Here is a 13,531-nt window from a genome sequence, read left to right on the forward strand (position 1 = left end):
GATCTGTTCTGAGGCACCTGCAAAAATGTGGCCTTCATGGAAGAAAACCTCTCCTGCATCCTCATCATAAAATTCAGCATCATAAGTATGCAAAAATCCCAAAATGAAGAAAAATAGCAGCAACACTCCAAATGTTGGTGAAAAAAATCCATCAACCATTCATCTAGACCCGTGGAAGCGTGAACAATGCGAAACGGCCGTCGTCCTGTTTCTCTTTTCTGCATAATCTGCACTTGTCCTTGCCCGCACAACCTTGTCCATGTAACTCTTTGTAAAATAAAGGACTAAGGATTTTTTTCACCAACATTTGTAGTGTTGCTGCTAGTTTTCTTCATGTTGGGATTTCTTTATATGGCTTTCCAGCAAGCACCTTCAACAGCGTGATTCAACCACAGTATTGTGTCCGTGATTCCGCGTCTACTCTGCGATAATAGTAAGTAAAGTGCGCTACTCAGTGCTATTCGGTTTTTTCTTGCTTTTGGATAAGTATGCAAAAGAAACGGTAAAGAGAGGGGCGCAATAGCACAGCTACCAAAATAACAATTAGTTTACTGTAAGGTAAAATTCCCACCTTTACACTTTGTGAGTATGCACAACACATATAGTAAATATGATTGGAGGGCTGCAGATGGCACCGAACCCGCGAAGGATCTTCATGAAATTCAAGATAGGATATTAAAGATGGCGACAATCAATTGATTGGCTATGTACCTGAGGAAGTGGACAGGACGTCCAAGAAACACAGTTTTATAGCCCTGAAAAAAGTATGCAACTCTTCTGAACTCTAATTCCCTTGCCTGATATTAGAGGAGCGCGGAATTGTCAGCATCTTGAATATCCTATCAAGTATGCAAAAGAACATTTAAACAAGTCTCATGCATTTTGGAAACAAGTTTTGTGGACCGATGAGGTTAAAAAAGAACTCTGTTGGTCACAGTGATCAAAGGTATGTGTGGTAAAAAAAAAGTCACAGAATTTCAGGAAAGGAACATCTTGCCAACCATTAAGCATGGGGGTAGATAAATGATGCTTTGGGCTTGTGTTGCAGCCAATGGCACGTGGGAGCATTTCACGGGTAGAGGGAAGAATAGATTCAATACATTTTTTAGAAATTCTTGATGCAAACATAATACCATCTGTAAAAAAAAAACTGAAGTTGAAAAGGATGATTTCTACAAATTATCCTAAACACATGTCAAAATCCACCATAGAAATCTGAAAAGTCACAAGCTGAAAGTTTTACAGTGGCCCTCACAGTCCCCTGATCTGAACATCATTGAAAAACATTTAGTTTTTTTGAAAAATAAAATGGCGTGGGCTCCTGCATAATTTCTTAACCAGCAGAGGGAAAGCTGATGGCTGGGGGTTGATGGTTATAGACTGGAAAAGGGATAATACCCATGGAGCTTCCCAGACTGTTAGTATCAGCTCACAGCTGTGTATTTAGGCTTTACTAGCTATTAAAATGTGGGACCCTCCAAAAAATGACATATGGTCCCCCTATAATTAATAACTAGCAAAGGCAATGCAGACAGCTGTAGTATGATATTAATAGCCTAGGAAAATGCTATGGATACTCCCCCCTGGCTAAAAACATCAGCTCTCAGCCGCCCCAGAAAAGGCGCATCTCTAGAATGTACCGATTCTGGCACTTAGCCTCGCTCTTCCCACTTGCCTTATAGCAGGGGCAACTTAAGTGGGATGACAGTTGGGGGGTTGATGTCACCTTTCTATTGTTAGGTGACATCAAGCTCAGTGGTTAGTAATGGAGAGGTGTTATGACCTGGTGGTCAGGACAATAATGGACCTGGTGGTTAAGAGCACACGGAATGACCTGATAGTTACTGATAATAAAGGACGAGCTCTGGGACAAGGGAACTCTGCTGACCGCAATCCCTAATCCTATCAAACACACTAGAAATAGCCGTGGATTGCTCCTAACGCTCCCTATGCAACTCGGCACAGCCTAAGGAACTAGCTAGCCCTGAAGATAGAAAAATAAAGCCTACCTTGCCTCAGAGAAATTCCCCAAAGGAAAAGGCAGCCCCCCACATATAATGACTGTGAGTAAAGATGAAAATACAAACACAGAGATGAAATAGATTTAGCAAAGTGAGGCCCGACTTACTGAACAGACCGAGGATAGGAAAGGTTACTTTGCGGTCAGCACAAAAACCTACAAAAAGACCACGCAGAGGGCGCAAAAAGACCCTCCGCACCGACTCACGGTGCGGAGACGCTCCCTCTGCGTCCCAGAGGTTCCAGCAAGCAAGACAACAATAAAAATAGCAAGCCGGACAGAAAAATAGCAAACCAAAGAAATACAAGCAGGAACTTAGCTTCTGCTGAGAAGACAGGTCACAAGAACGATCCAGGAGTGAACTAGACCAATACTGGAACATTGACAGGTGGCATGGAGCAAAGATCTAAGTGGAGTTAAATAGAGCAGCCAGCTAACGAATTAACCTCGTCACCAGTGGAAGGAAACTCAGAAACACCCACCAGAGGAAGTCCATGGACTGAACCAGCCGAAGTACCATTCATGACCACAGGAGGGAGCCCGACAACAGAATTCACAACAGAGAGGTGTCAATAAGATGCCACAATTACTAACCCAGTAGTCATATTGGATAAAAACACAAACACAGAAAAAAGTCATTTAATTGAAAGAATGACACAGACTCCTTTAATAACACCTTAATTAAACCATACTTACGACATCGCTCATTTCACAGACACCATTGCCTCCTGAAAAGAGTTAAAATAACAAATAAAAATATTCCTTACCTTTCTGCAGAGATGCTGCTAATCCATTTGTCCCATGATGGGTAAAGCTATGCAACATCTAGAAGGCAGGCTGCATGGTTGCATTAAACAACCATACAGCTAGACATCCAGTGTCAGTGTCTCTCACAGATGACTGGCTGTATGATCGCATCATGCAACCATGCAGCTTGCCATCTAGATGTAGCAGAGCTCGACCCGTCATGGAACAAATGGATTATCACCTTCTCTGCATAAACGTGAGGAATATTGTTGTTTGTTATTTTAACTATTTTGCAGAAGACAATGGTATCTGTGGAATGGGTGAGACCGCTACGTCATCATCTCGCAAGACCGCAATGCTCTTGGGACCGGAGCGTTGCGAGGAGCATCTGTAAATGCCTGGGCTGGATCCGGGGGCTGACGGAAGGTGAGTATATGACTATTTTTCATTTTAATAATTTTTTTTAACAGGGATATGGTGCCCACATTGCTATATACTACATGGCCTGTGTTATATACTACATCTCTGTACTATATACTACGTGGCTGTGCTTTATACTACATGACTGTGCAAAATATTATGTGGCTGTGCAATATACTACGTAGCTGTGCTATACACTACATGTCTGTGCTATACACTACATGTCTGTGCTATACACTTCGTGGCTGAGCAATATACTACATGGCTGGGCCATATACTATGTGGCTGGGCAATATACTATGTGGCTGGGCAATATACTACATGTCTGTGCTATTTACTATGTGGGCTGTGCTATATACTACGTGGCTGGACAATATACTATGTGGCTGTGCTATATGCTACGTGACTGTTATATACTACATGGGCTGTGTTATATGCTACTTGACTATGCTATATACTATGTGTCTGTGCTATTTACTACATGGGCTGTGCTATATACTACGTGGCTGAGCAATATACTACATGGCTGGGCAATATACTACGTGGCTGTGCTATATACTACGTGGGCTATGTTATACACTACTTGGCTGTGCTATATTTCTCTGCTGTATCTGTGCATCATGAATCGTGGTATGTGTTAAAGAGGGGGGCCCACTGAGACTCTTTTGCCCAGGGCCCTCAAAAACCTGGAGCAGGCCCTGGCTTCACTGATTTGTTCGCGGCCGGGCGTGACCATCAGCTACAGTCGCAGTCCGCCAGTGAATTGGCGCAGAATTTGAACCACACTTCGCTAATTGGTCGCGGCCGAATCCTGTGTATAAATTGCATTATTCTGAAAACTTCATAAATAAACTACATATATTCTAGAATACCCGATGCATTAGAATCGGGCCACCATCTAGTGTAATATACATATATATGTGTGTGTGTCATATATATGTATTCTATGTGTATACAACTATTCTATCTATTGTATCCTAACCTGTCAGTGTGATTTACTGCCAGCTTTTCAAAGGATGGTCCGAGTGCTGTGCGATTTTTTTATTTTTTTATTTTTTATTTTTTCTCACACCCATAGGCTTGCATTGGAGAGTCCCAGTGCTAATCGCAGCATGCTGCGATTTTACATGCATGTCAAATATGCCTGAGAAAAAAAAGCTGATGTGAGCTGCCCCATAGATTAGCTCCGGTCCGAGTGCTATGCGATGTTTTCTCACAGAGCACTCGGCCATATTCTGCGGTAGTGCTACGCTGCCCTTATTGTTATTATTGATAATAATATGCACAGAAAAAACTTTAGAAAATACCTTCACATTCAGGTGTGTATTCTGTCCATTGACCTTTGGAGCTACATGTTGTCTTATTGGGTCCCTTTAAATTCCATCCTTCTGAGCAATTGAATTCACAAGTGGAACCAAAGCTGTTTTTATTCCATGGATGATTGCATATATACGATCCATGTGGAGGAGAATTGAGCGTACCACAGGTAACAGCTGGAACAGAAATAACGATACTCTGAAGTGAGAGAGGCATGTTACAATTTAGGAATTGCTGTTTGTGTACAATGTTACAGTCAGAGGAAGCCTGATATTCACTGCAGAATGTAGATGAAGATAGTGAAAGAAAAAACAGTATAATCAAAAAGTGTCATTGTGAAAGCAGGTAATGATGCTGCACTATTTATTTGATCCAATTTTTTAATCTTTTCCTGCGGTGCATTTGTCTTTTTTTCCTCCCCTTCTTCTAAGAGTCTTATTTATATTTTTAACTTCTATATTTTTCGGCCGACAGTAGTAGAGGGCTTGTTTTTTGTGAGACAAATTATAGTTTTAAAAGACTACATTAATTTTATCATACACAGCATGGCTACAATCACTGCTCAGTACATAGTGAGCGGCGACTACCACACACTGGCACTGGGAGACAGCTGGCTCAAGAGCATCACTGTAGAGCTGGCTATCAGCCTGTGCCGAGCGTGGTAAATGTACTGAGTGGTGACTGAAGCCATGTTGGTTGCCAGGAGGCATATAGTTACTTTTCTACTGGTAGCCGGGCTTTCAGGGCAGTGGCCACACAGCTTTAGAACGCTGTTAACATGCAGATGGACCACATATCTGCAGGTTAAAGGGGTTGTCCAGCCTTAAGGTACAAGTCTGCAGTCACTCAGTGGAAGATTGTCCTGTGTGTGCAGATACTGGCAGGCACGTGACCGCAAGTATGTAATTTGCATACATCATGTCACATGCTGACTAGACGTTTCTGCCAGTGTATTGAGTGAGGCTGGACATGTCTAGTAAGAATGTAGCCAGAAGTGTGTTTTATTTATATATATATATATATATATATATATATATATATATATATATATATATATATATTATATTGTGGCCCGATTCTGTCCCTGTAGTATATGGACAATGATGATTCCAGAATTTGCGGCAGACTGTGCCCGTCGCTGATTGGTCAAGGCAACCTTTATGACATCATCGTCGCCATGGCAACCATAATGACATCTACGTCGATACTGTGCCCGTCGCTGAATCAGAAACGTGGGATTTCTACGTCCTTTATGATATCATCGTCGCTGTGCCCGTTGCTGATTGGTCGAGGCCTGGCGGCCTCGACCAATCAGAGACGCGGGATTTCCAGGACAGACAGACGGAAAAACCCTTAGACAATTATATATATACTAGATTGTGACCCGATTCTAACGCATGGAATCCCTGCGTTGAGAAACACGTGATGGTGTCTCCGCGGTGTTGGATGTTTTGGTCTCCCCGAGGCCAATCATCTGTGCCTTTATAGCCTTTTTACTAGGCACTGCTCCTAATAGCCAGATTCCTACTCCACTCTGATGAGGGGCAAAAACCCCGAAACAGCTGTCTGTGGATGGATACGATGCTTGGCATAGGTGGCTTTCCTTCATAGGATGCTGCCCTTCCCGTGGTTGTTCCTTCCCGGGGAAAGGCCTGGCTATTCACTGCTTGCGTCGAGAAACACGTGATGGTGTCTCCGCAGCTTCTTTACATGCATCTTTATGACATCATTGTCGCTGTGCCCATCGCTGATTGGTCGAGGCCTGGCGGCCTCGACCAATCAGAGACGCGGGATTTCCAGGACAGACAGACAGACAGACGGAAAAACCCTTAGACAATTATATATATACTAGATTGTGGCCCGATTCTAACGCATCGGGTATTCTAGAATATGCATGTCCCAGTAGTATATGGACAATGATGATTCCAGAATTCGCGGCAGATTGTGCCCGTCGCTGATTGGTCGAGGCGACCTTTATGACATCATCGTCGCCATGGCAACCATTATGACATCATCGTCATTGTGCCCGTTGCTGATTGGTCGAGGCCAGGGGGCCTCGACCAATCAGAGACGTGGGATTTCCAGGACAGAAAGACAGACAGACAGACAGACAGACAGAGGGAAAAACCCTTAGACAATTATATATATACTAGATTGTGGCCCGATTCTAACGCATCGGGTATTCTAGAATATGCATGTCCCCGTAGTATATGGACAATGATGATTCCAGAATTCGCGGCAGACTGTGCCCGTCCCTGATTGGTCGAGGCAACCTTTATGACATCATCGTCGCCATGGCAACCATTATGACATCATCGTCGCTGTGCCCGTTGCTGATTGGTCGAGGCCTGGCGGCCTCGACCAATCAGACGCGGGATTTCTACGTCGATGCTGTGCCGGTCTCTGATTGGTCGAGGCCTGGCGGCCTCAACCAATCAGAGAGCCGGGATTTCCAGGACAGACAGACAGACAGACAGACAGACGGAAAAACCCTTAGACAATTATATATATAGATAGACTAGATTGTGGCCCGATTCTAACGCATTGGGTATTCTAGAATATGCATGTCCCCGTAGTATATGGACAATGATGATTCCAGAATTCGCGGCAGACTGTGCCCGTCGCTGATTGGTTGAGGCAACCTTTATGACATCATCGTCGCCATGGCAACCATTATGACATCTACGTCGATACTGTGCCCGTAGCTGAATCAGACGCGGGATGTCTACATCCTTTATGACATCATCGTCGCTGTGCCCATCACTGATTGGTCGAGGCCTGGCGGCCTCGACCAATCAGAGACGCGGGATTTCCAGGACAGACAGACAGACGGAAAAACCCTTAGACAATTATATATACATAGATATAGATATCTCTATATATATATCTATCTATATATATATATATATATCTATATATATATATATATATACAGTGGGGCAAAAAAGTATTTAGTCAGTCAGCAATAGTGCAAGTTCCACCACTTAAAAAGATGAGAGGCGTCTGTAATTTACATCATAGGTAGACCTCAACTATGGGAGACAAACTGAGAAAAAAAAATCCAGAAAATCACATTGTCTGTTTTTTTAACATTTTATTTGCATATTATGGTGGAAAATAAGTATTTGGTCAGAAACAAAATTTCATCTCAATACTTTGTAATATATCCTTTGTTGGCAATGACAGAGGTCAAACGTTTTCTGTAAGTCTTCACAAGGTTGCCACACACTGTTGTTGGTATGTTGGCCCATTCCTCCATGCAGATCTCCTCTAGAGCAGTGATGTTTTTGGCTTTTCGCTTGGCAACACGGACTTTCAACTCCCTCCAACGGTTTTCTATAGGGTTGAGATCTGGAGACTGGCTAGGCCACTCCAGGACCTTGAAATGCTTCTTACGAAGCCACTCCTTCATTGCCCTGGCGGTGTGCTTTGGATCATTGCCATGTTGAAAGACCCATCCACGTTTCATCTTCAATGCCCTTGCTGATGGAAGGAGGTTTGCACTCAAAATCTCACGATACATGGCCCCATTCATTCTTTCATGTACCCGGATCAGTCGTCCTGGCCCCTTTGCAGAGAAACAGCCCCAAAGCATCATGTTTCCACCACCATGCTTTACAGTAGGTATGGTGTTTGATGGATGGAACTCAGTATTCTTTTTCCTCCAAACACGACAAGTTGTGTTTCTACCAAACAGTTCCAGTTTGGTTTCATCAGACCATAGGACATTCTCCCAAAACTCCTCTGGATCATCCAAATGCTCTCTAGCAAACTTCAGACGGGCCCGGACATGTACTGGCTTAAGCAGTGGGACACGTCTGGCACTGCAGGATCTGAGTCCATGGTGGCATAGTGTGTTACTTATGGTAGGCCTTGTTACATTGGTCTCAGCTCTCTGCAGTTCATTCACTAGGTCCCCCCGCGTGGTTCTTGGATTTTTGCTCACCGTTCTTGTGATCATTCTGACCCCACGGGGTGGGATTTTGCGTGGAGCCCCAGATCGAGGGAGATTATCAGTGGTCTTGTATGTCTTCCATTTTCTAATTATTGTTCCCACTGTTGATTTCTTCACTCCAAGCTGGTTGGCTATTGCAGATTCAGTCTTCCCAGCCTGGTGCAGGGCTACAATTTTGTTTCTGGTGTCCTTTGACAGCTCTTTGATCTTCACCATAGTGGAGTTTGGAGTCATACTGTTTGAGGGTGTGCACAGGTGTCTTTTTATACTGATAACAAGTTTAAACAGGTGCCATTACTACAGGTAATGAGTGGAGGAAAGAGGAGACTCTTAAAGAAGAAGTTACAGGTCTGTGAGAGCCAGAAATCTTGATTGTTTGTTTCTGACCAAATACTTATTTTCCACCATAATATGCAAATAAAATGTTAAAAAAACAGACAATGTGATTTTCTGGATTTTTTTTTCTCAGTTTGTCTCCCATAGTTGAGGTCTACCTATGATGTAAATTACAGACGCCTCTCATCTTTTTAAGTGGTGGAACTTGCACTATTGCTGACTGACTAAATACTTTTTTGCCCCACTGTATATATAATTGTCTAAGGGTTTTTCTGTCTGTCTGTCCTGGAAATCCCGCGTCTCTGGTCGAGGCCGGCAGGCCTCGACCAATCAGCGACGGGCACAGCATGGTGACGATGTCATAAAGGTTGCCTCGACCAATCAGCGATGGGCACAGTCTGCCGCGAATTCGCCTCGACCAATCAGCTACGGGCACAGTATCGACGTAGATGTCATAAAGGTTGCCTCGACCAATCAGCGACGGGCACAGTCTGCCGTGAATTCTAGAATCATCATTGTCCATATACTATGGGGACATGCATATTCTAGAATACCCGATGCGTTAGAATCGGGCCACAATCTAGTACATATATATTTGTCTAAGGGGTACTTTCGTCTGTCTGTCTGTAACGGAAATCCCGTGCCGCTGATTGGTCGCGGCCACCAGGCCGCAACCAATCAGCGACAGGCACAGTCTGGCTGAGAATTAGTCCTTCCCTACTTCCGTCCAGTCATTGCCCGGCGCCTGCTCCATACTCCCCTCCAGTCAGCGCTGACACAGGGCTAATGGCAGCGTTAACGGACCGCGTTATACTGCGGGTAACGCACTCCATTAACGCTGCTATTAACCCTGTGTGACCAACTTTTTACTATTGATGCTGCCTATGCAGCATCAGTAGTAAAAAGATCTAATGGTAAAAATAATAAAAAACCTGCTATTCTCACCTTTCGTCATCAGCCGATGCGCGCGCGGCTGCCGCCAGCTTCCGTTTCCAAAGATGCATTGCGAAATTACCCAGACGACATGGCAGTAGGTCAGTAATGCTGTGGGGTGTCATTTCTTTGGAGGTCTGCACAGCCCTCCATGTGCTCGCCATAGGTAGCCTGACTGCCATTAGGTACCGAGATGAGATCCGCAGACCCCTTGTGACACCATATGCTTGTGCGGTTGGCCCTGGGTTCCTCCTAATGTAGGACAATGCCAGACCTCATGTGGCTGGAGTGTGTCAGCAGTTCCTGCAAGATGAAGGCATTGAAGCTATGGACTGGCCCACTGGTTCCTCAGACTTTAATCCAATTGAACACATCTGGGACATCATGTCTCAGACCATCCACCTACATCATGTTGCACCACAGACTGCCCAGGAGTTAGCAGATGCTTTAGCCCAGGTCTGGGAGGATATCCCTCAGGAGACCATCTGCCGCCTCATCAGGAGCATGCCTAGGTGTTGTAGGGAGGTCATACAGGCACATGGAGGCAACACACACAACTGAACATCATTTCCTTGTCTTGAGGCATTTCCAATGAAGTTGGATCAGCCTGTAACTTGATTTTCCACTTTGAGTATCATTCCAAATCCAGATCTCCATGGGATATTCATTTTGATTTACATTGATCATTTTTATGTTTTATTGTTCCTAAAAGATTCCACTATCTAATGAATAAAGATTTGCAACTCAAATATTTCATTCAGTGATATCTAGGATGTGGTATTTTAGTGTTTCCTTTATTTTTTTTTCAGCATTGTATATATTCAGTGCCGTGCGAAAGTATTCGGCCCCCTGGAACTTTTCAACCTTTTCCCACATATCATGCTTCAAACAAAGATACCAAATGTAGATTTTTGGTGAAGAATCAACAACATGTGGAACACAATTGTGAAGTTGAACGAAAATTATTGGTTATTTTAAATTTTTGTGGAAATTCAAAAACTGAAAAGTGGGACGTACAATATTATTTGGCACCTTTATCTTAATACTTTGTTGTGCCACCTTTTGATGCGATTACAGCAGCAAGTCACTTGGGGTATGTCTCTTATCAGTTTTGTACATCGAGAGACTGAAATTCTTGCCCATTATTCCTATGCAAACAGCTCGAGCTCAGTGAGGCTTGATTGAGATTGTGAACAGCAGTTTTCAGCTCTTTCCACAGATTTTTGATTGGATTGAGGTCTGGACTTTGACTTGAAGAAAAGGACAGCACCACAGCAATTGTGAAAAGACAGCTCCAAAGTTTATTCTGCCATCTGCAACGTTTCGGTCCGTGGACCTTTTTCAAGCATTCCACGGACCGAAACGTTGCAGATGGCAGAATAAACTTTGGAGCTGTCTTTTCACAATTGCTGTGGTGCTGTCCTTTTCTTCATGTGCTTCTGGATTTACCTACTGGGATGGATCCCCTGGTGAGGACGTGCACTCTGCTGTCCATAGAGACATTGCCATTATAGGGTGCGGCTTTACTATTTATATTTGATACTTGGACTTTGACTTGGTCATCCTAACACCTGGATATGTTTATTTGTGAACCATTCCATTGTAGATTTTGCTTTATCTTTGGGATCATTGTCTTGTTGGAAGACAAATCTCCGTCCCAGTCTCAGGTCTTTTGCAGACGCCAACAGGTTTTCTTCAAGAATGGTCCTGTATTTGGCTCCATCCATCTTCCCATCAATTTCAACCATCTTCCCTGTCCCTGCTGAAGAATAGCAGGCCCAAACCATGATGCTGCCACCACCATGTTTGACAGTGGGGATGGTGTGTTCAGGGTGATGAGCTGTGTTGCCTTTACGCCAAATGTTGTGAATTCTGTGGCTGAATTCACTCCTGTGGTCACAAGTGGTACTGCAGCTTCTGAGCTTCCTCCCTCAGGTGTTCTGGTGAGCTCATTAACTGCTTCATTACTTAACTCCGCCTGATGCTGCTATCCTTGCTCCTTGTCAATGTTTCAGTGTTGGATCTGAGCTTCTCCTGATTGTTCCTGTGACCTGCTGCTCTGTATAGCTAAGTGCTTTTTGCTTTTTTGTTGCTTTTTTTTCTGTCCAGCTTGTCTTTTGTTTTGCTGGAAGCTCTGAGACGCAAAGGGTGTACCGCCGTGCCGTTAGTTCGGCACGGTGGGTTTTTTTTGCCCCTTTGCGTGGTTTTGCTTTAGGGTTTTTTGTAGACTGCAAAGTTCGCTTTACTGTCCTCGCTCTGTCCTAGAATATCGGGCCCCACTTTGCTGAATCTATTTCATCCCTACGTTTTGTCTTTTCATCTTACTCACAGTCATTATATGTGGGGAGCTGCCTTTTCCTTTGGGGAATTTCTCTGGGGCAAGTCAGGCCTATTTTTCTATCTTCAGGCTAGCTAGTTTCTTAGGCTGTGCCGAGTTGCCTAGGTAGTTGTTAGGCGCAATCCACAGCCGCTTTTAGTTGTGTTTAGGATAGGATCAGGTGTGCAGTCTACAGAGTTTCCACGTCTCAGAGCTCGTTCTTGTATTTTTGGGTATTTATCAGATCACTGTGTGCGCTCTGATCGCTAAGCACACTGTGTTTCTGGATTGCCTTCATAACACCTGTCAGTAGCAAACATAACAGCCAAACAAATCGTTTGGCATTGTTGCCAAAAAAGTTTGATTTTGGTTTCATCTGATGAGAGCTCCTTCTTCCACATGTTTGGTGTGTCTCCCAGGTGACTTTTTGCAAACCTTAAACAACAGTTTTTATGAACATATTTAAGAAATGGCTTTCTTCTTGCCACTCTTCCATAAAGGCCAGATTTGTGCAGTGTACGACTGATTGTTGTCCTATGGACAGACTGTCCCACCTCAGTTGTAGATCTCTGCAGTTCATCCAGAGCGATCATGGACCTCTTGGCTGCATCTCTGATCAGTCTTCTCCTTGTTTGAGATGAAAGTTTAGAGGTACGGCCAGGTCTTGGTAGATTTGCAGTGGTATGATATTCCTTCCATTTCAATATCATTGCTTGCACAGTGCTCCTTGGGATGTTTTGGAAATAATTTTGTATCCAAATCCGGCTTTAAACTTCTCCACAACAGTATCACAGACTTGCGTGTTGTGTTCCTTGGTCTTCATGATGCTCTCTGTGCTTCAAACTGAACCCTAAGACTATCACAGAGCAGGTGCATTTATACGGAGACTTGATTACACATGCAGGTGGATTATATTAATCATCATTAGGCATTTAGGACAACATTGGATCATTCAAAGATCCACAGTGAACTTCTGGAGTGAATAATATTGCACACCCCACTTTTCAGTTTTTGAATTTCCACAAATTTTTTTTAAAATAACCAAGAAATTCGTTCAACTTTACAATTGTGTTTCACTTGTTGTTGATTCTTCACCAAAAATTTACTGGTATTCTGAGCCTAGCATGTGATCTGACTTACTACTTCATATTTTCCCTTGTTTTACTACGTGCTCTTTTGGTATTGACCCCGTAACGTCTGACTTCGCTAACTCATGGACTGTACGTGGGTTGTGACTACTGTCACAGGCCCGGTGTCATTTGACAGCATAGGAATGGTGGCTGCCTGACTGGTGGTAATGATTTTACCGCCGATCAGAGGTAGTATTTGCCGCACTGTCATGGTGAAGTCAGAGTTCGGTGTCTGTGCCCGAACAGTAGGTGTTCGGTACAGGTGCCGAACGTTACTATTCGAGTTCTCCCATCTTTAATTATAATCTTTTGTAATCGTGCTACGCTATGTTTTCCAAGACATCAAAAGATCTACT

General features: G+C 43.7%; 1 protein-coding gene across 2 annotated transcripts in view; it reads right to left on the reverse strand.

Moving 5' to 3' along the window:
- LOC138647880 (L-selectin-like) overlaps nt 1-13,531 on the reverse strand; it is a 463,506-nt gene that overhangs the window by 226,742 nt on the left and 223,233 nt on the right. For both annotated transcript variants that reach the window (XM_069737217.1, XM_069737216.1), the window contains exon 6: nt 4,495-4,680. In XM_069737217.1, the coding sequence (XP_069593318.1) occupies nt 4,495-4,680 (186 nt within the window). The remainder of the gene's footprint in view (nt 1-4,494; nt 4,681-13,531) is intronic.

The sequence above is a fragment of the Ranitomeya imitator genome, chromosome 8 (assembly GCF_032444005.1).
Source record: "Ranitomeya imitator isolate aRanImi1 chromosome 8, aRanImi1.pri, whole genome shotgun sequence".
NCBI classification, from domain to species: Eukaryota; Metazoa; Chordata; class Amphibia; order Anura; family Dendrobatidae; genus Ranitomeya; species Ranitomeya imitator.